The sequence below is a fragment of the Peromyscus californicus genome, unplaced genomic scaffold (assembly GCF_007827085.1).
Source record: "Peromyscus californicus insignis strain IS unplaced genomic scaffold, ASM782708v3 Scaffold_5__1_contigs__length_169319896, whole genome shotgun sequence".
Lineage (NCBI taxonomy): Eukaryota > Metazoa > Chordata > Mammalia > Rodentia > Cricetidae > Peromyscus > Peromyscus californicus.
In genome coordinates, this window is record NW_026294573.1 from 87157061 (window position 1) to 87185024 (window position 27964).

At 52.1% G+C, this 27964-nt stretch overlaps 1 protein-coding gene across 11 annotated transcripts in view; it reads right to left on the reverse strand.

Annotated features, from left to right (window-relative positions):
- The window catches only part of Rgs3 (regulator of G protein signaling 3), a 125505-nt gene that overhangs the window by 19913 nt on the left and 77628 nt on the right, over positions 1–27964 (reverse strand). For 2 of the 11 annotated variants that reach the window (XM_052718828.1, XM_052718834.1), the window contains one exon: positions 24368–27149. The exons of 5 other annotated variants lie outside the window; for them this stretch is intronic. In XM_052718828.1, coding sequence (XP_052574788.1) covers positions 27042–27149 — 108 coding nt within the window. In that variant the 3' untranslated portion in view covers positions 24368–27041. Of the gene's footprint in view, positions 1–9971; positions 10118–10145; positions 10239–10334; positions 10626–24367; positions 27150–27964 lie in introns of those variants that run through there. 4 more of the 11 variants (XM_052718829.1, XM_052718833.1, XM_052718832.1 and 1 more) reach the window with 4 other exon arrangements.

The following is a 27964-nucleotide window of genomic DNA, read 5'->3' on the forward strand; positions in this document are numbered from 1 at the left end:
ACAAGATCAACACTGGCCACAGCCTGCAGCGTAAAGGAGAGCTACATCCTGCTGTGAGGAGGAGTGGGGTATTGGGAGGCCCTCTGATGGCACAGAGGGCAGAGAAGGCTCACTCAGAGGAGGCGGACCAAGCAATTTATTCCAAAAGTGTCAGGGAGGGCACATGGCGTGCGGCTTAGGGATGGAGTTGGAGCCCACTTTCTGGAAATCTATTCAGCTCTACCAGCTTCCTGTGCCCCAGACTGAGTGAATTTTGAGTTCATTCCTCCTCTGGGGCCCCTGTATGATGCCGCCACCAGTTGCTCAAACAGAGTCCTGTCCATCATTCTTTCGTCTGGATCTCTCACTACCACCTCACCCCAAACCTGGGGCCAGGCACCAAATCCTCAGGATGGTTCCTCATCAAACCTCAGGCAACCCTCGGGCAAGTGGTAGGCTGAACCCAGGGGACAAAGGACAAAGCAGGACACACTACACTTTCTGCTCCATTCCCAAAACTGTGCTAGAAAACAAAGCTTATTGATTTTTTTTTTTAAGAATCTTTCCACTCTCTCTGCATTCATACCACGTTAACTCCATCCAAATTGTGTGGCGCTCCCAATGGCAGCCCAGATCTCTCTGGCCGTTCTTTGTGTTATACTGGGGAAAAAAAAAAAAACTGTCTTGTGGAAGTCTGAACTTAACCACTTCTCTGTTTAGAACTCTCACGTGACTTCCCCAGTGCTTCTGAGTCCAAACTCTGTAGCCCTGGAAGACCCTGGAAGACCCTATGAGCCGACGTTAGGTCTCCACTGGAAGGTCCCCATAGAGGGCTCCAGGCTTCCCTGCCAGGACCTGGTCGCACTTCCCCAGTGGTCAGGCAGGCCCTTCCCTCACTTGTCAGGACCCGGCCCTGGCTCACTCCCCACCCCCCATCCCCTAGAGTAACTCAGAAAACTCTCACAGAGCCCAGCCATGCGCCAAGGCTTGAGCCAGGCACGGGAGCCAAACGGCGGCAAAACACATCCCTGCCTTAGAGGTCTGTGCAGGAGAGCCTGGAATGAAGAGCCAGGCCAACCTCTCTCCACCCCAGCCTCGCCCCGGGGGCTGCGGGAGCTGAGGCAGCAAGAAAGGCAGGTGAGGCTTAGGAAGGAGGAAATGGGGAGGGGAGACGAAGGATCCGGGCCTCCAACGCGGTTGGAGACAGCGTAGACTGCTGGGGACGGTCCTGTTCTTTGATGAGGCAGGGGTTCGGGTGTGCTGGGGAGTCCCAACCTCACTCTGAGAGCAGCACTGGGCTCATGGGACCATGTCCTGGCCTACTCTCCCCTCTTCCCTCAGGGTTTCTTTTACTTGTTTGCTTTTTGATCTTGCGCGAATCACTTGACCTCTGAGTCTGTTTATTTTCAGAATGGGGCCAATGATCCTGACCTCCTAGGGTTGCTGGAAGTGAGTGGAAACAAGGAAAGGTGGGTCATGGTGGTGGGTGAGCCGCAGTTAACAATTCCCAATCCCGCCGCCGCCGCCGCCGCCATCCTTAGGATCCATTTCCACTATCTCTAGACCCACCTTCCTGATCCCTCCAGCGCCAAGCAGACAGTTTTCAGGGCGAGGTTCTGGTTCCTACACATGCCCAGGCCCTGCCCTGTGGAGCCCTGTGCTCCGAGTTGTCTCCAGCTGCACATCGAGTCTCCTGTCCCCTCCCCTCCCTTCTCCCTTCCCTCCCCCTGAGAGCCCTGGCCACCCTCCCACCTCCCTCTGAGTTTCCACAGCCCCCGAGGCAGGGCTGGGTAGGGAGAGGTTGACCTGGTCCTTCACCTAGGTCTCTCCCCCTAGAGACCTGGCCCCTTCAGGGCAGGCATGGATCTCGTTGGTCTTTGGCGCCAGTGCCTGGCACAGGCCTTGGCATGTGGCTGGGTTCTGTAGGCATTTGCTGAGTAACTCTGAGGAGCGAGGGTAGGAAGGGAGCCAGGGCTCCAATCTTCATGAGCCAAAGCAGGGGCCTGCCTGGCCCACAGAGACAGCACAGGGGAGGCCCTGGCAAGGGAGCCTAGAGTGGCCTAGAGCCCGTCAGTCAGCCAGGGCATCTGAAGGAACAATCGGCTGGGGCTGGGGCTCACAGGGGCACACAGGAAGAGGACTTGAGGCAGTAGAGCTCTTCGCATGCACTCACATGTACATACACAGCACACACAGACACACACACACACACACACACACACACACACCCTTCAAAACCTTCTCTTTCTCATTCCTTCATGGTCTATCCTGACCTCAGTTGCTTCCCTTCTTCCGCCCTTCCTACCAAGGACTTCTCCTGAGTGCCCATGGGGTAGACATTGTGCTGGGCAATAGTGAGCCGTGACACAGGCACGACCTGCCCTTGTTCCAAGTGACTGGTCACAGGAGGGCAGGAGTCTGAGTCCACTGTGTGTGTGTGAGTCCGATAGGAGTGTGGTTTAAAATGCCACATACCTAGAGACCCTCCTAAACCAACTCCTTCCCAGAGTCCACTCCAAATAAGGCCTTCCTACACCATTCTGCTCTAGGTTCGTCAACCAGGAACAAAAAAAGCTCTGACGTACCCAGAAGGCCCCAGGAAAGGGCAAAAATAACTCTGTGGTCATGAGGCTGGCAACTGAGACTAGGTGGGGAAGTTGGAGTTGATGCCCATTTCCTAATCATGTGCTGAAGCGAGTGTGCCCCGGTGGGGTAGGTGGAGGAAGAGCCTGGTGTACAGCAGTGTGCAGCATGCCACGGTGTCCTCTGCTCACAGGTGGGCGCCATGGGCCAGCCCCCAACTACACTTTGCTAAGCAATAGCTTAGTGAACGGGATCACCCTGAAAGCCAGAAATGACGGGACAGAAATTCATCGTGGTGAAGAAGTGGGGCAAATCGGGGTTCGAATCCCATCTCCACCACCTCTAAGATCAGTGCGCAAGCGCTTGACCTCTTTAAAGGCTGGGGCTGCCTAGTATGAAGCACAGTGACTCAAACGCCAAGTCCCCACATCCTAGCAGAGCTCCACATAAAGCATAAGACATGGGCCTGACTCGTCACAGGTGCTCGGTAAGCACCTACAAATCCTGCAATCATATTCCTAGCCTATCAGCATCAACGTCACTGACACTGTCAGCTCACGCCCCTGCGTTCAGTTCTGGGACAGAGCACTTAACACATTCTGGTCCTTATAACAACCTAGAATAGGAGTATTTGCAGCTGCTTAGCTCAAGGCAGGAAACTGAGGCCTGTACCAAAGGCCTCAGAGTCACAGGAAGGGGCCTGTCTATACCCTTAGCCTTCTCCTGGGTTCGGTCATTTGGGCTCCCTGTGAGACCTAGGCCACTTCACTCCTCTGCTGAGTATCATTCTTCCAGGATGTCTGCCTGCTCAGAGGGGTCAGATCTTGACCTGATGCATGGCCCGGCTCTTTCCAGGACACCTGCCTAATCTGTTTGCATTGCTCCTCCACCTCCAGGGCCTGTGGTGCTGGGGGCCCTGGTGGCTAACATTGGAGGCAATAGAAGGCTGGAGTGTACAACTGGACGCTAGACTCAGCTGCAGCCCTGTAGCTGAAGGTCACCTTGGCAGGCCCTCAGGCACATGCCTGCCTCATACCACTGAGTCCAAACAGATGCACCATCTCTGGGAGGGGTGATGCTGGGCTGGGTTTGGTTGGGTCTGCTCCAAACCCATCTTCCAGCTATCCACGTCATGGGACTCCCACCCCCTTAGTCTCACACGAACCTAAGCAAATCATTCTCCTGTTCTGAACTCTCTAACCCCTAGAGGTGGCTAAATCTGCAGATGCTCAAGTGCTGTGTGAGAAATGGCACGTGCTCTGTCCCACAGACATCACCACTAATGCATCTCCTTGTCCCCAGCTCCACAGCACCCCAGCCAATCCAATCCATTTACGGTTTCGCGGACAGACACTCTCTCAGGCACTCTACACCTGTACCGGCTCTGTCACTCACGTCCGAACACCTCCCACCGCCCCATCAACCTGAACAGCTGTGTTCATCCTTCCACAGCTCAGCCCACCCGGCCACATGTCTGCATCTGGTTCTCTTGATTTCTGACGGGGTGACAATGTCCCACAATAAGAAAGGATAGTCTTTTTGATAAGTTAAGCATCTCCTCAGGGAAGATGAATCTGGACTTCTGCATCACACTGTGCAGAACAACCTATTCCAAATGGGTTTCAGGTCTAAATATGTAACATAAAACGATTAAAACTTCAGAAGGCCCACCATATCTGCGGGTTTCATGTCTGCAGAGTCAGCCAACCACAGGTCGAAAATTAAAAAAAAAATTCATCTGTAGTGAAAATGTATAAACTTTTCTTCTTTGTCATTATCCTCAGAACAATATTATATAACAATAACTAAACTTACTGATATCCACACAGATGGGGGTAACTGATGCAATCTAGAATTCACATTGTATTGGGTTTTACTTATTAATGTTTTTGTTTTTTATTTTGAATGTGTACATATGTGTGATATGAGTGTGTGCATGTGTGTGGACACACACGAGTTTGGGTGAGCATTTACGTGCGGGTGTACGGAGGGTCAAAGTTGACATTGTTACTGTCTCCTCAATTATTCTCCACTTTATCAAGGCAAGGTCTTTCTCTGAACTTGGAGCCCATTTAAAAAAAAAAGTTAACAGATTGGACTGTATTAGAATCGAGAACCTCTTTTCTTCAAATATTCCCTGACAAGAATAAAAAGATGAGTCCCAGACTTGGAAACATATTCTCAGTGTGTTTAGCCAATAAGGAACACAAACACATCCAGAATATTTTTTAAGCGCTCACAAAACTGTGGGGAAGCGGGGCTGACATGCTCCAACAGCAAAGTGAGGAGAAGGCTTGAACAGGGGCTTTGCCCGCGGTTACCCAAATGAGCAATTAGCATATGTAAAGGCCCACAACCTAATGAGTCATCAAGGAAATGTAAATTAAAAACATAATTAGATGTCGCTGTATCTGATAGCGGTAGTGTGGCTGCGCACGAGGGGCAACAGGCACGGTCACACACAGCTTGAAAGCCGGCGCACCGGCGTCACGCTTTGGGAAATTGTGATGGCATCTACCCAGCTAATTATACATAGCTCTGTGAGTCAGTTGTTGCAAACTGTAGGCATATCTAAGAAAGAGGGATGCGCTGCAAAAAGACATGTTCAAGGAAGCCCTTGCAACCTTTCTCACGGCAGCCTGGAGTGAGAAATACCCCAAACGTTTGTCAAAAGGTAGAATAAGGGGTAAACTGAGGCACGCATCTAGAGAAGCACACGAAACAGTAATAGAGTGAACAAAATAATAAAACTTGAGACAACACGGTGATGAATCACCATGAGAGCGCTGGAGGGGAGAAGTCAGCGTGAGAGCACGTCTACTCAGGGGCCCCATTGACACAAAGGACATGGTAGGTAGGCAAGCAGTCGGTGAGAGACACCAGGACCACAGCGACTGGAAGGCACGCTGGGACACTCCCAGTGCGCTGGGTGGGATGTTTTCCTTCTGGACCTGAACGGGGGTGTTCCTTTGGGGAAAAGCCATCAGCTGCATTCTTGTCATCTTTCTCTGGTACACTAGGCTTCCATTTAAAAGTTCACTGGAAAGACAATGAAAAGCCCTTAACTGTGCCTCTTCTCTGCTGGAGACAGCAGATCTCTCCTCTGCGAGACCTCCATCTTTAATACCCCTTTCCAACACATTCCAACCATCCCCCTCCAAAAAGCTGTTGCCCCCATCACCTTCTGTGTCAGTCCCCCCATCCTGAGCACCTCGCCTACAAGGCTGTATTTGGCAACAGCCACCTATGAGACAAGACATCTGGTCCTCCGTGAGATGACCTGGAATCCGCAGGCATGATTCTTCCTCATCTAAGAGTTCCATTTTGCATCTCATTTGACTAGTGAGGTTGACAACTGCCAGAGGAACCACCGGCAGGAGAGATACATACTGTGAAGTGGGGTCACTGCCCTTAAGTCCAGAGGCCACACCCTACAAGACAACATTAGACAGCCTCTGGAGATAAGGGGGAGCGTGTGGCTGAGGCTGGAGGGCAATTTGTACACAGAGGCCCCAAATCACATCCCCATAGACAGGGAGTGGAGAAACGAGGATGGGTTCTTGCTCTTTGGACAGGTATGCATGCGCACGAGCAGACAGCCTCAGTCCTTAGGAAGCTTCACTGAGGCTCCCAGGATATATCCGATGCTTCTCCAGGGCACTGTCGATGGGCCACCAACACATCCATCTCCCTAGCCCCTACCTACCCAGCCTGGGTCTCAGATCACAGATTGAGCCTTTTGTGTTGACACTTCCAAGACCCAGAAAGGGTGTTATACAAAGGCACTTAATGGGTATGATAGGAAAGGAGAGGGGGATGAGAGGAGAAAGGGAGAAGGGGGAGGTAGAGAAGGAAGAACAGAAGGAGAGGTAAAGAGAACAGAACCAGGTTGCTATTTGGACCAACTGGGAACTCTGTCAACTACAGTCTCTTCAGGGAAGTTTTCATGTCCTGACTGGACACCAGTTACAATCCATGGCAGCTTCGAACCTATGGCTCCTTCCCTGACCTCCTTGTCTCAAGGTTCCCGCCAGCCATTTGGCTCTCAGAGGCTCACACAGCCTTTTCTCTGTCCCTCTTCATGTTCCCTCACCCTCTGCCACCCGCCTCTATGTTCCACTATCAGACCAAGGCTAACATACCAACAAGTAACCGGGCAGATGGTAAACGCTCCATCCAATGCCCTGTAACTCACCACACAGCCCATTTCCCTAAGCCAGGAGTCTGGGTGGTTATCTGACAGCAGCTTGGGCCATCTTGCCCAGAAGGAAGACCCTTGGGCCATCTGGGGTAGAGGGTACACCTGGCGGCTCTCCACACATCTGCTGTGATGACCAGACCACCATCAGGGGGAAGAGGGTACCAGGGACTTGCCATCCATTCCTCAGTACCTAGACCTTCTGATTTCCCAAGGGGCTGGTGGTGCATTCCCCCTCCAGCTCACTCTGCTCACTAGTGGTTCTACGAGGTGGGAGGGGGTGTGGAGTGGGGAGCAGCCAAGCATCAGCTCCCTGGGCCTGAGCCCAGCTGGCCTGCTGTGAGTGGCTCCAGCCTCCCCGGACTTAGGGGGTTGAGCCATAAGCAGCCTTGTTTATCCCTGGGAGGAATGATGGTTTTCCCTGAGCAATGAGATCTTGGAAACCGACGGGCTCCACAAACAACAACAAACCTCCCAGCCGGAGCCTGGGTTGCAGCTCGCATGAGAAGGGCTTCTACCCAGAGGCGCCTGAGCAAGATGCCCTGAGGTCAGAGACTGTTTCTAAGCTGAGCCTTGTCTTGACCCTGACTCTTGGCCCTAGGTCTGCAGAGAACCAGAGAATCCAGTGGCTGGAACGTGCCTAGCAATATCTGATCCTGTCCCTGGTTGCTCCAAAGTGGGAACTGAGCTAGAAAAATAGGTGAATCTGCCTAAGAGTCACTGGGCAGGTATGAGAAACAGCTGGGTCTCCTGGACTTTCTCTGCCACACACACACACACTGCTTTTCCAGAGATCAGCAAGCTCAGTCAGTAAGCCCAAGGGTCCAAAAGGAGTGTGTCACTGGGAAGTCCAAAAGAGAGAGAGAGAGTGCTCCAAGACAAACCTCGTATATCCTGAGGTACGGCGCAATGGGGAGAGACATGGACCGAGCAACCAGAGTCCTGGGTTCCATGTAACCTCAGGTGAGTGGTTCCTTTCTGTCTCAATCCCTTCTCTATTCAGAAGGTAAACAGACTCCACCAGCTCCAGAGGCTCAGAAACCAAATAGGAAGCAACATTTAAGTTCCCCGGGGATCTGGCTGGGCATGGGCCCTCCCTCCCCAGCTGTGCCTCTTCTGAGAGAGCCAGGCAGCCCCCGGCAGAAAACCCGTCTTCAAGATCTAGTCCAAGCAATGACCATTCCAAAGTGGTCCAGGAAGCTGAACTCCAAGCGCCCATAGTCTGTGCAAAGGACAAGGCATGAGTGCAATGGGTCCATCCAGGGCTGTCCCTTCTACCATCGATGGCCGGACTATGGTATGGTCACCACCCCGCACAGTAGGACCCTTGAACAGGCTCTTTCCAGGGCTCCAGGCAGGCCTCCCTGCCTCCATCAAACCCAGCCTTCAACTCCTTGGCCCTCCTATTATCACACTGATGGGCAGAGATTAAAGCTCATCCTAAGGAGCTTCTGGCCAGGTCCTCTCCCGGCAGTGCCCACTCTCCTGCCAGTCACAGAGACAGGATGGACAGTCTGAGTTGACCTGGACATCAGAGCATGTCCTTCGGGGGAAAAAACATCCTTGCTCACCAAGGCATCTCCAACCACGCCCTGGGAGAAAGCTGGGCTTGTGGGTGACTAAGGGATGAATAAAACCCACATCCTGCATAAATAGGACACAAGCAGCCACCAGAGATGCCACCACCAGCAGACAGATGTATTCACTCCAGGTATGGAGGTTTAGGTGAGATTAAGATCTAGAGAGAATGGAAAAGAGGGGTTTCTTGGCCGATGAAACAGCGTGCGCGAAAACTGGCAAGACAGACAGGCAAGCCGGGAAGTGCGGTACTTTCATTGATAACTAGCACCTATAGTCAGGAGCCTAATGGAGCATCCTGGCTCAAAGCCCTGGAGACTTCCCGACAGGGAGTCACTGTCTCCATGGCCTCCATCCTCACTAGGTTCCTGTTTCTCGGATGCCAGGCTGGGCCTGTGCGTGCCCCCACTCTGCAACTTGGTTCCCTAGAGGCTCCCCGCCCGGGGCTAAGCCATGCCACATGCTAGAGCTGAGGAAGAGGGGAGGTGGCCCTTGGCTGGGCACAGAGGACTCAGAGGGCCTGGGTGGAAACTTTGACTCTGGCTGAGATCCTGCCAGCGTCAGAGGAGCAAGCTGCTGCAGCTCTTGCATTGGCGGTGTGCAGCCACTCCGGCCACCCTGCTACGGAGCAAAGTGACCGCAGTACGAAGCCAGAGACCATCTGGATGGGAAACAGTTCTCCGGAGTTGTTGAGGGGCCTGCTGGCTATGCATTAAGTCAAGAGTCTTGACTCAAGCGGGATCCTGTAGCTCGGGGCTGGGAAATGGCTTCCCATGTGTCCGGTCCTGCCCTCACTCTTCTGGGAGGCAAAGGTCCTCAGTCCTGATTGGGCTCAGTCACAGACCTGCTGCTTGAACTTAGCCGAGGCTTCTCCCCGCTCTGGGCTCAGGGTCCCATTCTAGCCCAAGACTTAGGGTTCTTTTGGGACAAGAGTAAAGACATGGACCCTCCAAGTTGAGAAAAGAATTGGTCTCTGCCTACTACAGGGGCTAGCTCTGAGAGGGAGTAGGTCTCAGCTGGAGCCAAGGGAGCAGGTGCAGGCTCTTCCCTTGGCAGGGTAGGGAGGTAGCTTTGAGCTCATGGGGCACACAGCAAGGCTGCTTGTGTTTCCAAAGGCAGATCTCGGAGGAGACTAGCATTAACTCCCCAAGACAGGCTTAGGAGTCCAGCTCTTCCCCAGCCAGGGGATCTACACAAGAACTGTCATCCCCAATGCCTCCTGATGTGTGGCCAGCATCCCTGACACAATAGCCAGCCCTGCTGGCTAAGCACTCCTTCCCCATGCAGTGTCCCAACTGGTCACCAAACATTCCTTGTCTCTCCTAGAAAGAAAAGCTTGCTGGCTAGCTCGGAAATGGAGAAGCCTGCCCCCTAACCCTGAGGGGCTACCACCCCCTGAGACAGACAGACAGACATACGGGGACACACACACACACACACACACACACACACACACACACACACACACACACACCCTAGAACAGAACAGAGCCTGTTTGGTTGCAAGATGTCTCTCAATGGCTGCCCTGGGGAAGAAACAATAGAAACAGGGACACGGGGTGTCTCCAACAAGACTACCCTCCCACTGCCCACCACCACCGCACACACACACCTTTGTCATCAAGGCACCTACCCAGCACACTCCGGCAAGGACCCAGGCAACTCCCAGCCGCGGCTGCTGCCGGCCACCCGCCCGGGTCTCCACCCGGCTCCTCCCGAGGGCGGGCGGGCAGCCGGCCGGCGTGTCAAGCGGCTGCCTTCCCCAGACAGAGCTCCTTTGTGTCAGTAGAGCTATTTATGGACTTACCCAAGTTCCCCAGGGGAGCGGTACCTGCTGGGAAAAGCAGAACCAAATGACCAGGTTCCACCTCCCACATGGAGGTAGCTTTTTTTTTTTTTTTTTCAAAATCCTTGCATCACCCGTCCCTCCTCCTCCTACTTGTCCTCCTCCTCTTCCTCCTCCTCCTGCGAGTGAGTGCCCTTCCCAAACACATACCCGGTTCAGCCGGCCACCGCCACTCAGAAGAGAGGCTTGACTCTCTTGCTTCCATCAAATAGAAAAGTCTATGATTTTCCTAAACCACTTTCCCCCAAGGATGTCTCAAGAAGAGAGTCCTCGGCTGGCCAATCCTTTAGCAGAAAGTGTGCGCTAGTTAGAGTCTGGCTTGTGCTCAATTAAAATTGTCATCCCTGGGTCCCTGGCTGCCCATTCCCCAGGTCCCAATCCTTCCTAGCAGCACCCCTGACTCTGGGATCCTCAGTGGATTCCACCATAAGCCCCACACTCATTCTGAGGTCTCCCAGGGCTGGGGCAGTGCAAAGCGGAGGCTGCCACTCCCTAGCAAGACCCAGCCAATCATCAAGTCTCCCCTGTCACACCCCCACCCCTGTGCTGCGCTGTCCCAGTGGACAGCTGCATGTGAACTCAGGGTCTTGCAGTCAGCACAGCTGACTGAGAATGTAGCTGCCCTCAGGGGCAGGGAGTGGTGGCCTCTGTCTTTCTCACATCATTGTCCAGCACAGCTGGAAACACATGCTTTTATGGGGCACCCAGTGTACCAAACTCTGAGGAATCTGAGATAGACAGAGGACTTAAGCTTCCTCTCCACAGCACAGTGGCCAAGAAGTGCCCATGATATCAACCAAGAGAGAGGAGACAGTGTAGTCTCAACGACAGACAAAGCTGACCAATTCTAGTCCCAGCCCAGGCTGGTTAGGTTTCCCTGAGGAAGTTCTTGCTGCTCTCTGAGCCTTGGTTTCCTCATCTGTAGAACGGGGCTGAAAGCTGCCCATCTTCAGAAGCCAGAATGTTCTTTTTTTTTTTTTTTTTTTTGGTTTTTTGAGACAAGGTTTCTCTGTGTAGCTTTGGAGCCTTTCCTGGAACTCACTCTGTAGCCCAGGCTGGCCCCGAACTCACAGAGTGCTGGGATTAAAGGCGTGTGCCGCCGCCACCGCCCGGCCCGCAGCAATGTTCTAAAAGCTGACTCTAGGCTCCCCTCTTCTGAACACAGACTCTGTGCCCAAGCCCTGTGCTTAGAGCTTCGCCTGTATTAGTCCATTTAATCTTCCCCCGCAGCTCAGATGATGGGGACTCTTACACTCCTCACACAGGAAGAATCCTGGCTGCAGAGCTGCTCACAGCTTAGTGGCTGTGCGGGCTGGGGTTGAAGATTCTGAGTTACCCACTTTTCACCACAGCGTTTCCCCACTACCGCAAGCAGCAGTTGTGCCCTCGCCGTGCTGGACCCCGAAGCCTGGCTGTGCCATTCTGTGGACAGTGGTCTCAGAGTCAGGCTGGCAGCCCATCCCATGCTGCTCCACTTCAGCAGAAAGCTCCTAGGGTGGCAGCTCACAAAGAACTGGGCAGAAGGAGCCCCGCCTTCCTGTCTTCTCAGCACCTCACCCCCCCACCCCCCCACCCCCCACCCCGCACCCTAGAACAGAGCATAACATGGTATCTTGGCCCCTCCCTCTCCCTGAAGGTATCTCTGGATGTGACCCTGCCTGCCCACCTGTGTCTCTCACACCCACAAGCACACATGAGCACGTAGCTGAGAGAGGATCCTTAGCAGGGTTGATGATGCGAAATACCCTTGTACTGGTTACTTAAAAACTATACTTAGTACTCATCTTGTGGGCAATAAAAGAAGCCAAGGTCATTCCTACAGACAGCATGGGTTGGGCTCTGTAATCATAAAGCTGACATCCAATGTGTGAGATGGATGGCAGCCATCAGAACGGATGGATGGATGGCAGCCATCAGATGAATGAATGAGGCCATAATCAGACATCATACTATGAGGGGCAACACAGCTCTATCAACCCAGGACACTAGGCCCAGAACTCATCCATTAATGTGCTGGACTGTGGCATGCAGGGGAAGGGATGGAGCCCCGAGGAGCCAGCCAAGACAGACTGGGGAACATCTAGTTCCTGGGGAGCCCAGGGAAGCTACCGCCTCTTGCCTCTCCGTTACCCCAACACCAACAGCAAAGCCAATGCCCTTCTCAAAGTATAGCCTACCCCAGGACCAGGGAGTCACTTCAGCCAAGCTACTTTTTCTGGAGAGCCAGCCTTTGGGAATCCTTTACCATCGCTTTTCCACTTGGAGCCAGTAAAAGCAGGTACAGAGAGGGTGACTTTCCTAAGGAAACCAAGCAACTGTGTGGCTGGGCTAGGAGCAGGGATTTCGGACTGTCTAGTGCTCCATGGATGGCAGCCCGGTACTTATCAGCCTAACATCAGTGATGGCACTGTCACTGTGGGAGGAATGGACACACAGGGAACAGCGACATTATGTGCCCTACGGGCACAGGGGTCGGCGCCTAGACACTCAGGGCCCAGTCCCATTAGCTGATGCGCATGTTTTGTGTAACAAATATTCATTTGATCTTCTGCGTCTGCACAGTCACTGGTGGGAGCCCTTCTGACTGATTCAGTAAATCCTCAGGACCTTATCAGGCATGATTTCTAATATCCCCATTTCACAGATGAGTAAGCAGAAATTAAGAAGTCCACTAAGGGGCCATGACAGCAGGAAGAGAGCGTGTTCCCGAACAGAGCAGGCCCTTTTCCACCATGTCCCGCAGGCACATTCTCCAAGAGCCCGACAACAGCCACACTCACAAGTCCAGTGAGAAGCTAAGGCAGCAGCAGCTCCCAGAGCCAGAACAAGGGAGACTCAGCACGGGCCCATCTCCCATTTATGAAGGGCGGGGCCCCCAAGCTCCAGGGAGAGCCTTAGGGAAATACAGCAGGACCCTGAAGATAGAGCACACCGCCAGACACAGGCTGGCCCCCCGGCAACACTCACTGCCTCAAGGCTCTGCGTACCTTCCCTTCCAGCCCCCGCTGCGTTATGCCCAGTTCGTCTGAGTCTGTGTTCCCAAGACCCTGTCACGAGCCAAGCCGTGTGAAGACAGAAGCCCTTGTCCCTGCAGGTTCCAATAGGGAAAGAGGGTTTGGACGATGACATTTGAACATGCCCACACCAAGTCAAGCTCAGTGTGTGCCAGCCCACTTAGGGAGTTCTGGGCTATCACTCACTGGGGGCTCATGGTTAGGGGTGAGGGAGTCTACTAGTTCTGTGCAGAAAGGCCCTCCCTACCATGGGGCCGGCCAAGAAACTGTCATGTATGGTTTCAAATCCTGCGGAGTCTCCGCTCTATTCTAGAGCCTACACCAGGAGCCTGAGCATACGTGCTCTGTCTTCTTCCACCCTCTTGCCTGTGGCATGTGGCCTCCAAACAAGGCCTACGCTACCAGGAAGAGCAGGTACATGGCTCTGTAAGCAGGAGGAGAGGACGCGACCTGCCCCGCTGTTAGGGCCCTCGAGGAGGCAAGCACACGGCAGGCCAGCCCCTGCCTGGAGTATCAGTGCCCACATTTGTCACACCCACTGCTCAGGACTGCATGGAACAGGTTGCTTCTGTGCCTACTCCTTGGGAGGGCTGGTGTCAACAGGAAGTTCACTGTGATCATATCTGTTGAAGGCTAATGGGAGGGCCTAACAGTTGCCTGAGTGGGCTGACAGCTGACCATCACTAGCGTTTATGGACAGCGGAATGTGAACAGCCTGCGCTGCTGATGGGTTCAGACAGTAAGGCACAAAAAAAGTGACATGGTATGAACTGAAGTTCCCAGAAAGAGAGAGTGTTAAAAAAAAAAAAATTCTACAAGGCTGATGACTGATGGGAACTCCCGTAAGTGTGGAGATTTGGAATGCTGAAGCTCTTGGAACCAAATTATCTTGGGTTCTTGTTCCTCCCCTTAACAGGCAGCCATTGTCCACTCTATCAGGTGAAGCCTTTCGGAATGTACTAACAGAGTACTGGCTGTCACCAATCTAAAGGTTGAGGGCATCCAGCAGCCGAGGCCTACAGCAGAGACTTCCCTTCTGTGCAATAACCTACCTACCTGACGTTTCTACCCATGGATTTGAAAAGAGCTTTGATTTATGACTTTCTCTGCTCCTTTACTGGAGGAAAACACCACCACCACCAACAACAACAACAACAACAACAAAACCTCATTAAACTGTATTTGGGGCAATCTAAATCTGTCTTCCCAGACCCTGGTCATTCATAGTTGGCTCCAGAATCAACTGTCTCGTACATGAAAGCTGGTTTGGGCTTGAGTCCAGAGGAGCAGTTCCGAGACCGGGGCTCCTAACTGCACACGCTGCCTTCACCTGATGCTTCCTAATGTCCGTCCGCTTTGCCATCTGTTCCTCCTCAGCGACCTCCAGCAGCATACCCGACTGGGCCCCACTCACAGTAACAATGCTCCCAACCACCCAAACAAGAAGCCCGTAGGCTGTAAGTAGGAAGCCAAAGGCCACCCCCTGGGGCTATCCCGGAGAGCTGCCAGCAGCCCCAGCGAGCTTCTGCATCCTGCCTGCAACATGCTCTGCGACTGTCACATGCACAGCGCTGGCCTGACCTTGGGTGGCTGTCACCGCACAGCATGGCCAGGCACAGTGCCATCTCCCTCCCTGGCTCCACCCGAACTGTCCACACGCTGGCCCAAGAGTTTAAAGTTTTGGGAGCAATCCTTGACCTCACTGTGCTTCTCTCAGCCCCAGGGCCAACTTGTGTTCTGACAGCCTGAGTTCCTGGGAAGTGCTGGGCTGCAGGCTGAACCGTGGGGAGACCCAGGGCTGGGACGGTCCAGTTCCGTCCGTTCTTCGCTGCCAGAAGTAGTTCATTCCTGCACTCCCCCAGGGGCCTGCCGGCCCTCTGCTTGGACAGTTGGGCTTGAGCTCGGGCCATCAAAGCAGAAGGTCTGCAGAAAAGACTGCGGCGACCTGATAACCTTGCTGCCACCTTCAGAAGCGAGGGCAACCCCCTCTCCGAGCCCCGGGGGTCCTGTCTCCAAGATGAGCAAAGGGCTTGGAATAGATCAGTCCCATCAAAACTTAGTCTGGAGAATGGCACAGGGGCCTAACTCATCACAGGTTTGCGATGTGGTAAGGAGTAAATCCGAGAGGGTTTGGAAACTCCCACGACAAGCGTTCCTTGCCACATCTGAGCATGGGCTCAAAGGACACGTCCCACTGAATGGAGTACAGGCCAGGCCAGGTGTGACAAATCACGCCCAGTGAGCACTCTGCAAAGGGCCCTGCCTCATAGGGTTGGAGGCTCTGGTTTAAACCAGCCTTGTTCTGTGAGAACTCACTAACTGGGTCCCACACTACCTCCTTCGGTAGGCCGTGTAGGCTGGTCATCGAAACTCTCCCTTCTCCGCTGTTCCCGGGACTCGGTGTCCAACCGGCATTGAGCTGTGTGCCTGAGTGGGAGCCTTTTCCTTAGCCCCTCCATCCACCAATCACCAAAGCAATGTAGGTCTCACCTCCTATCCATCTGAGACAGTGTCTCCGCTCTGATCTAAGCCACCAACATCCCTCCTTGGCAGGGTGGAAGGACAACTCCAAAAGGCTCCCTGCTCCCTCCTCAGGAGGCCACCGTGAGCTCTCTACCACACAAACCCAGCCCCAGCGGCTCCTACTGCCCTTGGAACCAAGCTCAAAGTCCTTGTCACAGGGTTGTAGGGGGTGGCACCACGGCCTCACCCCAACCCTCCTCCAGCCTTGTCTCATGCTCCCTTCATCTTCCTCATTCCTGCACTGACACTGGCCTGTTTTAATGTCCTCATCTAGAACAAGCCTTCTCCAAGCCCCTGCCCTCTCTCCTAACATCCTTGACCAGGTCAGCCAGACACCCATGCAGAGCCCTCTGTCCCGACCAAAGCTGATTCCTCACATGCTCCTCAGAATCGGCTGCTGTCTGTGTCTCCCACAGCTGTCCTTGCACCACACTAGACAGACAGCTCTCTGTGGCGATGAGGACCGTGCTGGCGGATGCCTGAGAGTCTGCCTAACCAGCCTTCATTCACCTTTCTTAGTCATCAGAGGGCCTCCACTTCCTTCCTTCATACTCAACTCCAGTGAGTCAAATGACTCCAGAAATGGGCCTGGGAACCCCCGTAGGGCTCAGTCAGCCTGTTCACCCATTCTACATCCTTCAGTGACTGAGATGAGCATATGATCCTACAAGGGCCAGTGGGACTCGGGGCCCAGCACTGTTGCTGAAATGAGGGAGTCACGCCGTAAAGTCATAACCTGGCTCTCCTGGAATCTACGGCCACCATTGAGGGAGTGAACACATAAGTAGGTAGAACCAAGCAGTGGACGGGGTGAAACTGGTTATTGGTGACATTGGTCAAGGTCCTGAGTCCAACCGACTGCACACAAAAGCTGCTGCCCTCCATAACCCAGTGGATTCCCTCTGCGGGCTGCAGCTCACTGGAGTGGGTTTGGGCCGCTTGCAGCGGGTGAATTCCTGACTGATACATCACTGGTCCTTCGAACACCAGGCACTCTAAAACTGTTTGCTCATTCGTGCAGTCACTCAACAAACATTCGGCGGCAAGAAAGTGACCGGATTTGTTCAACAGAAAGAGTCATCTTGGCTGCTGTTTAGAGAGACGTCAAAGGGGGCAGGAGGACACAGAGGGAGACTTGCTAGAAGACCATGCAGGCATCCCAGGGACAGAGATGATGCCTGAGAAGGGAGGCAGAGGCCAAAAGGGTGGGTGATTGCTAACTCTAAATGTCTCACTATCGGTTGCAATCAGCACCGAGCAGGGCTAGGGTCAATCTCGGTTCTGGGGGTTGGATTTGACAGGCAGGGATTAGAGTGTGGTAACCTCCCTGTTCCTTCGTTTCTTCCCCCTCTTCTGTCCCCCCCTTCTCTCTACCATACCCTCCCCTCTATGATGGATGGAACCCCTTGAAACTGTGAGCAGAACAAATCTTTCCCCCCTTACATTGTTTCTCTCCGGTATCTAAACAGCAACGAAAACCCCAACCCAGTGGCATTTTGTGGGTTGGGTGCAGCACAGTTACTTTAACCTTTCCCCACTGAAGGACATCTGAGCTGGTCCTGAGTTTGGGTTACTATCAATAAAACTTCTCTGAATGAAAAAAAAAAATGTAATAAAGTGGGAAAAGCAGCAGCGTTGGACAGATTACATACTATGGCAGAAGGAAGGCACACTGAGTACTTAGCATCATTGTTATTAATTATTATTTGCAGTAGAAATTTCAGGAAGTAGAAATTGAACACAGAGCGCAATTCCAAAGATATTTAATGAAAATGTCTGTGAGCTGAGAGAAAAGATGGGTGTCTAGGCTGAATGGCTTAGGGAGTTACGACGGGGAACCATGGCCAAAAGAGAACAACTGAGTGGGTTCTGGGAACATTTCTCAAAGGTGGGGAAGAGAAACCTGGCTGTTTTCATGAGGGGATCTGAGAAAGCCATGTCAACCGTGTTCTTTGTGTGTGTAAAGACAGGAGAGCAAGGACCGCACTCGGGCCTCTTGGAAGAAAGGACCCTTGATCTAGAGTCCTTTATTCAAGCAAGCTCTGACACTAGCAGAGCGGCAAACATTTCCAGACTTTTGAGAACCAAGAAAGTGGAACACCCTTGGACGCTTCTGAGAAAATGCTTCAAGACAGCTCCGCACAGCGACTGGAAGCCCGGAAGTCAAGGGTAAGACGGTGTGCCATTAGAAAGAGGCAAGCCAGGACGTCTGGAGATTTCCTGACTGCTGATATAACCGGGCGTTAAAGGGGACTTAGAACGCGATGGAACCAGTGTGTTACAGCCGAGACCACCAGAAGCTACACTGCAAATGATTTCATCTAGGAGCTACAGAGAAAACCAAAGGGAGTGGTGAGCCGGCTGACAGGCTTAGGGCAGCTTGTAGAAGGGGAAGACAGATTCTTACAGGACTGCTGTGGAGCCTGATACAGAAATATGTGAATGAAAGCAGGAAGGCAGAAATATTAGCCAACTAAAGTCAAGGTGCAGAACTTCAAAGGAAAGGCTGGTACACAAACATCCTTTTATATGAAGAGATCTTTGTGAAGGAACAATTCAACTATTAACAGCTCAACAGGAAAAAAAAAAAAAAACAGACAAAAGACTTGAAGAGACTATTGCCCCAAGAGGTGATTAAATGACCAAAGGGCATGTAAATACATGTCCAGGGACTCCAGGAATCAAAGGGAGCCCTTTTATTTTTTAATGGAATAATAGGGGCTGAAGAGATGACTCAGAAGTTAAGAGCACTTGTTGCTATTACAGAGTTTTTGGTTTGTTTCCTAGCACCCACATGGCAGCTCACAACCATCTGTAACTCTAGTTCCAGAAGATCTGACACCCTCTTCTGCCCTCTACAAGCATGGGGGAATGTATGTAGGTGCACATTCATACACACATAAAATAAATCTGCCAGGCGGTGGTGGCGCACACCTTTAATCCCAGCACTCGGGAAACAGAGCTAGGCGGATCTCTGTGAGTTCGAGGCCAGCCTGGGCTACCAAGTGAGTTCCAGGAAAGGCGCAAAGCTGCACAGAGAAACCCTGTCTCGAAAAACCAAAAAAAATAAAAAATAATAAATAAATAAATAAATCTAAAAACAATTTTTTAATTTAACAATATATAGTGCCACTGAGGGTGCAGGGAAATAGTCATTCTCTTCCTAAGATGTCTGCTTCCTGGGAAGTAGGACTTCCGCTATTAAAAATGGGAAATCTCACACTGGAGTGTGCCTCGTATGCACAAGGCCTTGAGTTGATCCCTAGCACTAGGGAGAGAGAGATGGAGACAGAGACAGAGAAACAGAGACAGAAACTGAGGCCAAAGAAGACGAGCAGTTCCAATTGAGGTGGCAATGGAAATCTGCACAGCCATGCTGAAAAGTAAGTCAGCTACTGGAGCAAGAACCCACTCTACAGACGCACACTCATTGACCCAGAAATTAATTGCCCCAAATTAATTCCAACCAAACCTTTGTCAATAAATATTTATTGAGAGTCAGACAATATACTAAGGCATGAACTGGATGCTGGGGGATTCCAAGTTATGTTGCTAAGGATTTTTATCTCAGGGTTTTGTAGCCAAGCACCTAACTCTTAAAGATGATTCAAATATTGCAGATTTCTCCTATGAAATGAATATTCTAAAAGTGGTGTTGTAGAACATCATTTATTAGCAGGAAATGTGGATACACTACTACACTGTTAAGTAGGAAAAGGCAGATTTAAAAAAAAAAAACTGTACCCAGAAGTAACCCTAACTTGCACACAAGAAATACGTGTGAGAAACAAATTTCTGACAGGGTGCACCCCAAAATGTCAATAATAGTTAACAGTGAGCACTGTAAAGGGCGAACCTTGTTTTATTTCCTCGTTCATTTGTATTAAATGTCTTCTCCACGAACAACATCAATTACAGGAATTATTCACAACAACGACAAAATCAACTGCACCAAACAAATAATACCGTGCCACTGTGGTGGAGGGTCATGGAGAGTCCACCATGGATCACTACTAATTTCCTCCATGTTTGTTTTTCTCACTGGGAACCTAGTCTCGCCAGGCATGGTAAGAGATGTCCTGCGTCCATCCCCTTCCGTCATCACAGGACAGTGGAGGCAGGCTGCCCAGGACCTGGCCTCATTTTACAGTCCCGCAGGGCCCTCAGCTGCCCTTGCCCGTCCCTAGGAAGGGCAGAGAAAGTGCCAGCGCCCTGAGGTCCTCTCTCCTCCAGGATGGCTCTCTGCAAGACAGTGTAGGAAGTGACAAAAGGGAACAGCAAGGAAGGGACACCAGCAAAGGGAAGAGAAGGTGCTAAAGGCCAGCCGGCTGAGGTCAACGAACCGGGCGGGCTAGCCAGGGGGCTCCTCGCCTGGCAGGCGGCTCTCAGGAAGGCAGACCACATCCGGTCCCAAGAGTTCCCAGGCCCTGAGCACCCAAGGCCGCAAGAGAAGCCTCATGAGACCTGAGGTGGGCCTCTGAAAGAGCAGGAAGGAAATGAGCCCACCTTCTGGAACCTGGTCCCCAGGTTTGGGGACTACTGAACAGTCCTTTTTCAGCTCTGGGCCTCCAGGACCTGCTAGTGTGGGCGAGGAGAGAGGTGAGGACAGAGGGCTCCTGGACCTTCCCGGATCTGAATTCTGTGAACCTGCAGGACTTCCTCGCAGAGGGCCTGGCAGGAAGAGGAAGGGGCCAGGCATCCCCACCCAGCTCCCAAGGAGCCCCCTCCCCTTCCCCTCAGCAATGTTCCCACTGCTATTTTTAGAACCGTCCACAGGAAGCAGAGTGTCTCTGCCAGCCCCCGCCACACTCCACACACGGCCCAGCTCCAGGTAAAACACAGCAGCCCATTCATTCCCTTCCAGCCAGAACGTGCCCCGGAATTTGTAGACATGCCTGCTGACCAGATAATGCCCCATGCTGTCAGCCCATCACTGGGGCTAGCTGCTCAGTTCCCATCATGGCCCAGGTTGGGGACTTCCCAATGACAACATATCTGCTAAGCGAAAAGAACACTGCTTTCTAAGGCCATCCGTATCCCCTCTGGCAGACCTTCAAGTCACTGACTCTGTGCCCTTGGCCAAGTTCTAGCCTCTATCCTGGTCTCTTTCTCTACAAACCTGATTGTAAAGCTGTTGATCTCCCTGGGGGACAAGGGAGGCTTTCAGTTCCACATTCAAGGATCCTATGGTTGGACCAAAATTCCAGTTACTCAGCATACACACTATGTTCTCCACTTTAAAATATATATGATGGATTATGTTCCCAAAGACTTCTGGGAATTGAATGTTGAGTCTCAGAATGAATTTTCCCATCGTAGACTGCCGTTAAGTGGTGGTCCACCTCCTCGGCTAGCCTACACAACCCTTAATGTCCCAGCCAGGCAGACCACGAGAACACTGTTTTCTTGTAATAATGGCATTAAGAACCCTCTATAGAAAAATGTATCTTGTGTTGCTTTGCCTGAGCAATGAATGACAGCTCCTGGCTGCAACGGACAGATGCTTCTGAGAAGGTCTGCAGAAGACACTGGAAACTGGAAGAGGGCAAATTGATCGCCAACAGCTCTCCTGGAAAGTAAGCCTGAGACTCAGCGGGCAGGAGGGCTGGTTGAAGAATACGTGTGCACACAAACATGCATGAAGTCAAGCAAGAGTCCAGGGCACACCGAGCACAGTGAAGGGCAGAGGGCCCGAGAGGAATCTGGTTGGGAGACCGATGGAGCTGCTTCCCAGGGCAGCCTGGAAGAGGAACCTTGGGATGGAGAGGAAGCAGGGAAAGGTTTCTGTGACGAGGCCCTCTTCTGGTACGGGCTGACTAGCACTCGTCTGAAGAATACTAACCATGACTATTGCTCACGCCTGCTCTCCTGTTTCAAGGCGAAGCCTAAGACAGCTGCCTTCCTTCTTCCTTTAACTCGTTCCCAGAGTCCCGAGGCACTGACTGCTGCCCATCCTTCCCTCTGAACCTCAGTGTCAAACGTCTGGATATGGGTCTGCACCCCCGGAACAGTGACTATGATAAGGAATCTGAGTTGGTTCCTGCTTTTTGAAGGGTGTAACTACTCTACAACAGCCAATCATTATGGTTAGTCTGCATGCTGGTGGACCCTGGAGACCACCTGTCGTCAGCTTCCTTGTTTGGTTTGGTTTTTATTAAAGTAAGGAAACAGATGATCAGAGAGGTGAGGTGATTTGTCCAAGGTCACACAGTAAGTACTAGATAAGTCAGTATTCAAGTCTGGGACTTCTGGATCCTACTTTGGTTTGCTTGGAGGCAGAGCGCTTATGGACGGTGGGGGAGGGGCGGTCGCCCTGGACCGAGGAGCAGTTCTGATCAGGCTTTTGTTCCTCCAGGGATGCCTGCGTGAGCATGGGGATAGGGTTTAGCCCTCTGCCCTGATGCAAACCTGGCCAGATTGCATCATAGATCAAGCGAGGGTGTGGGCCTGTTGGTATCTGCAAAGCTGTGGAGCAAGAACATGAGCTCTCTGGCCCCAGGGCTCTAACACTGGTTTGCTTGTGACCCTGGCAGAAAGGTCACTTCCCCTTTTTGATCTTGTTTCCTCATCTCCATTCTAGAATAGAGGGAGGGTCGCACTGAACAGCTGAATTCAGTTCTACACCATCTACTGAGCATCATGGGCCAGTCAACAGCAGAACAGAAGATGGCCTCCACTTGCTCCCATGGAGCTTGCAGGCTTGCAAGTAAGGTAGAACTAGCTGCCTGGTAGGTACACCATGCTAAGGATGAACACACTCCTCTGGCAAGCACAGCGTGGGTGGAGGCAGCAACCTCTGAGGCATGCCTCAGAAAGTGTCTTACAAGAGGTGCTGAGCCATGATCGTCTCCCTGGGGACTGCAGCCATCGGGGACATTGAAGGTGGACAACAGTGTCAAGGAACAGCCTGCCCATGGAAAGGCACAAGGATTTCTGGGAGGAAGGGACATTCCCACCCACGTAGCCAGGAGAGTCAAGCTGTGACCCAGGCTTTATGCTCAAGACCGCGGGGATAGCCCTTCAACAAGACTGTGACTGCCCAGCTCTGCCAGTCCTTCGCAACTAGAATGGTCTGTGGTTGCAAGGAAACGGTAGAACCAAATAATTGTGGCGGGTCCTCTGAGCAGGGTTGCCCTGCGCAGACATTAGCTGTGTGATCTCAGGCAAGTTTAACTTTCCTAAGACCCAGTGTCTCCATCTATAAACTGAGTAGAGTGGGAGTCAGTTCTCAAGAGGCTAGCATAGCACCTCAGACTCTAGGGAGGGTCAAAAGAGACAACGAAGGTCAGGAGGTGGATGCCATGCCCGGCTCACAGTGGGTGCTCGGCAGATCACCTAGCACTACCATGCATTCTGCACTTGACCAAAGACTTAGGAATGGCTGGGGGCACGGCAGGTGACCCTCTTCAGAGACTAGATTGGAAGAAAAAGAAAAGGGAAGAGAAGGTGTAGAGGCGGGTTGTTCTCTGCTCCTTAAGAGCGGAAGAAGGAAAGAAAGATGGCTGCCTCTGAGAGAGAGCAAGGCAGGGAAGAAGGCAGTCTTCCCTCAGCCAGCCCAGCAGTGGGAGGGAGAGCAGGAGATCTGGAGGCAGCCTGGAAAACAGTGGAGCTGGAAAAAAGAATGCTCTTCTAGGGAGGGAGCGCTTGCGCGGGGAGGCTGAAATTTGATCCCTTCGATTCCCAGCTACTTAGGGCTGACATCTTAAACCAGCAGATTAGCAAAAGCCAGGCAGGGATTCTGGCAGAGGCAGGCCCTCTCCTGCCCTCCGCTGGGCCTGGTTTAAAGTCTCCTATCTTCTGCACTGATGCTCGCACTAGCAGGCTGGAGCCTGAGCTACCCTTCCCTGCCTCTGGCACCGTTCCCTTACTGCCAGGTCCCCGCCAAGGTGACCGGTGATCCTGTTGAAAGCCAGACTTTGAAAGGGAAGGTGCATAACCCAGCACTCCAGGGCATCCTGAGGGCTTGTCTTGGGAGCTTAGTTCTGCCTTTCATATCAGACTTTTGTCAAGTCCTGTGGAAACAGATTTGTTTTTCAGCCTGGGCCACCATTTAGGGAAAGGAATGCTCCACTGGGTGGCAAACAACCGTGTCTCGTTTAATCGGTCCCCAAAGCACTCTTCCTCAGCAGAATGGGCCAAGAATGACCTCTCTTACTTCCGTCCCTCAAAACACCTTTGCCTCCACAAAGGACAATGGACTAGGCCTCTTACCAGCTGCCTGACCATAGATTAAGTCATTTAAACTACTCAGAACCTCTCATTGTTCCCTTCACAAAATGAGTCTGTTCATGGGAGACAAAGCTGGGGACCTACTGCCATCTCCAAAGTGCATGCTCACTGTGGGGTTCTCACTGTGGGTATGCATCCACATGGCAAAACTGCCTGTGCCTCTACTTTGGAGAACCTTCTCGGTGCCTCAGAATTGATTACGATTAGTACGGGCTTTGATGGCAAAAGTTAGAGGGGAAATTAATAATAACAACAACAACAATAATAATAAATATACAAATAAGTTTCTCCGTTCCCTAAAGATCCACGTGGCTATCTATAGCTCCTAAAGAGCCAAAAGACTCAGGCATGACAGCTTATATGAGAGATGAACTTCAAAGGACTCAGAGCCCAAGACACAGAAATGGGGTCCAAGAATACATAGGAGACTGAAAGGGGCACTTTGTATTCAAATCTCACAAATGGCCTTTCAACAATAAAGCGGTTGTGCTCCCATCCTCCCAGCTCCGGGGCCAAAGACACCACCCAAGACAATTGGTCCATCAGGAAAGAGGTCATTGTGTGCTTCTTAGCATGATTTATGTGGCAGGGAGGAGCTGGCCATGTTTCCCGTGATTATGACTCTCAGAGGCAGTGTTGAGAGCTTGTTCATTCTCTTGAACAGCTGGGATGGACTGAAGAGCGGTGGCCACCAGGTCATATTTCATCTTCTCGGGCCCGTGACACCAAATTAATTGTCGCATTGATCCATGAGGCAAGACCGTCATGGTGCTGTGGCTCCCTAGAGTCACGGAGCAAGCTAGCCCAGGGCCTGCCAGGAGTGCCTGTTCTCTTCCCCATCGGACAGAGGGCCTGGGAGCTTGATGGGAGAATCTATCCTACTCAGGAGCTTATCAGGGAGCACGGCCCTTCTCCCAGGGATGGGTGTCATGTTCAGATCCTCCGTTTTTCTGAGTCAAGAGCTCTTGTCTTCTGTACCTATCTGCTGGATAGAGAGGAGGTCCCCAGACTCAGGAGAGACAAGATTGCTGATTTCCCAGGCTGGCGATTCTCCTGTGCCTCCTGGTCCCCTGAAGGTCATTATGTAAGAGAACCAAATGAAACCAACATGTAGTTTGCTGTCTGCACAGACCCTGCGGGCCGATCACTGGCTGGCAGCATGGTGTTACCTATCCCCTGTACCAGGCCAAGCAGCATCTTTCCATCCTGGGCTGGGCATTATTAGCCTGACACCCGCAGATTCACCCCATTTCCCACTAGACTGATGATTCAACATGGTCTCGTTTTTCCTATGTTAGAAGGAAGAGAAACAGAAAACAAGGGACCCACTCTCTTCTAGGCCACTGGGCAGGTGGCCCTGGCAGTTTAGAAAACTCACGAGAGCACAAGATCTTCCCTAAGGTCCTTCATGACTAAGGTCGGGGTCTTCTCTGGCCTTGGCCATCACTACAGCTTTCTGTCTCTGAGCTCCCCGTACCTAGACCTACAAATACTCTCTAGCATGTAGCCGCTGTCCCTCTAATCCACAGCCCTGGGATTCTGTCCTGCTGCATCTCTGCAGTCAGGGAAGGCTGTGCAAGCTGCCCAGCCCAGAGTCCCGCTAGGTGGACAGGGAGTGGGCCCAGCCAGCTCTGAACAGGCTACCTTTTGCCTTGTCTCTGTGAAGGTTGCTGAGCTCTATCTGGCCCTGGACTCTGGACCTTGGCCCTTAGAAGTTCCACAGAAAAGCAGTTCTCTGAGTGTAAGGCCCTGGCTTCCTTCTAGACCCCTTGGCATGAGAAGTAGTACTAATATATGGAGCCCGGGGGCAGGGCAACCATGAACCTTCCCACCTTGGGAAAAAAACTAAGCTTTACTGTTACAGTGGCCACAGACATTCCCAGAAGCTCAGCACTGGCCCTAGTTCTAGACTGACCAGAAGAGTATTTCTGAGGGAGGCTTCAAACCTCACATCATTGAGACATCAAGACCCAGTAGAGTATGAGGGCAGGTGGGGGTGAGCAAATCATCCTTCCTTCTCCCAGAGCCTAGCCTTCCAATACCTACCATCCCAGCACCCTCTAGAACAAGTCACCATCAGCCCTCACCTGGAGGCCTGAAGAGGAGCCCTAACCAGCCTCACAGCCATTTAGGCTCCTCTTAGCTACAATCCGATCTTGCAGACATGCACTTGAGGGGTCTGTGACACCCTTCCTCAAAAGCCTTCCATGGCTCCCTACTACATGTAGGAATCAACAAAGCAATCGCCACATATGGATGTCCTGAGTAGTGTGGCCTGGCTCCATCTTCTGCCTCACAAAGCTGCAGCCACACTAGCCTCCCTCTAGTCCTCAACACACCATGCTCCCTCCTTCTCATCTCTGCCTGTGCTGTTTCCACTGCCTGGAATGTTCTCTCTAAAGTCTTTGGCTGGCTAGCTCCTTTCCAGCCCACAGGCTCGGCTTACAAGCTACGTCTTTCCCCATCATACCCTACACATCGCAACTAGATACAATACCCTCTCTGAAGACATCTGTGATGGTTCTGTACAGACTCTCCCAGTGTGTGAGCATGGATTGGTGCTGATTTATTTAATGTTCTCTCCCTATCAGGACTGGGAGGGCTGTGATCTTGATGGGAGCACTGTATCCCCTAGTACAGACACTAGCACAAAGGAGATGTCCCCCAGTATCCACTGAATGAAGAAGTAAATGTGTCCAGATGAAACAGGAGTGGGAAGGTAAGGTATCTTCTGGAAGGAATGGGTCATAGGCATTGTCCTCCATTAGAGTGACCTCTCCCTCTTTCCTGCTGTGCCCAGGCAGGTGCCCAGGTGCCATTCAGCCTCCTTCTGCTTGAAGGGAGCTTGCTTCAGAATCTTCTCCGTCCAGGACTTCCAGGTACCACTCTGTACAAGCCCACAGGGTCTCTCACACCACTGTTCCTCCTGTTGCCAGTCCATACACACCCTTGGGACCACTCCCTCCAGATGACCCTAGGCCCAACATCTTGGTCTTCCGTTTTGGGTCCAGTTGAGATGAGGTTACTGTGTGGTAGGGGAAGCCCCAAAAGGGTTAAGTTGCCAGAAGCATAGTCCCGCCCTTGGGCTTGCTCAGCCAATCAGAGTCTGTCCTGATGAGGTAAAGCTTCTATCCTGGGTGGCATTGATGGAGGTGACTGGCCCCATCTCCTGCTGGAGAGAGCCGTAAGGGTGAAGTTTCTGTGGAACCAGACAGAACTGGAATTAGCTCGCTGTCCACTCTGATCAGGACTGCCTGACTCCAAAAACCTGCCTGTGCTTCTTTCTAAGGCACTCAGACAGTCCCTGGCATCTCTGAGACCCATCTCTAGCTGCCCCAGAGGAGATGGCAAGGTGGCACATGCCTCAGTGTCACATCTGGAAGTCATACAGCCAGAGAAAGCCCAGGAGGCCTCAGTTTCCCTGCCAGGGCTCTAGAATCTGGCAGGTAGCTACCAGGGAGTGTCAAAAAAACAAAAACAAAAACAAAAAACAATTGTCACATGTGCTGGGGGACCAGCGTCAACCTCAGTAAACAGGAATAACAATAAATTGTCCTACACAGTCACACTGAAAGACAATGATGAGCATCACAGTAGGTAGTTCACTAGGGACCTCCTGCATGCTGCAACACCCTACACAGCCTCACAGTAACCCTGGTTACCCCATCTCCTTTGCTGATAAGAAATCTCACGGAGGCTAAGTGGTTCTCCCAAGCTCAATGCAATCATTTTGAATTATCTGTTACCATATCTGTCTCCATCACCAGCCTGTGATTGCTAAGGAGAGAATGTGATAAATTCCCCCATAGAGCCCAGGATCCACCTGAGAACAAGGTTGGTCCATGTACCCTTCTCACCCTTAGGTCCCTGAAGACTGAAACAAGCCTACTCTGTTCAGAAGGTTCTGGAGCCCATCCCAGAAGCACCTGCATGAGTGACCAGTGGGAGGTTCACTGTTGACCATGAATGGACAGTCAGGACCCCTGTGGACAACTCTCAGATCTACAGGCATGG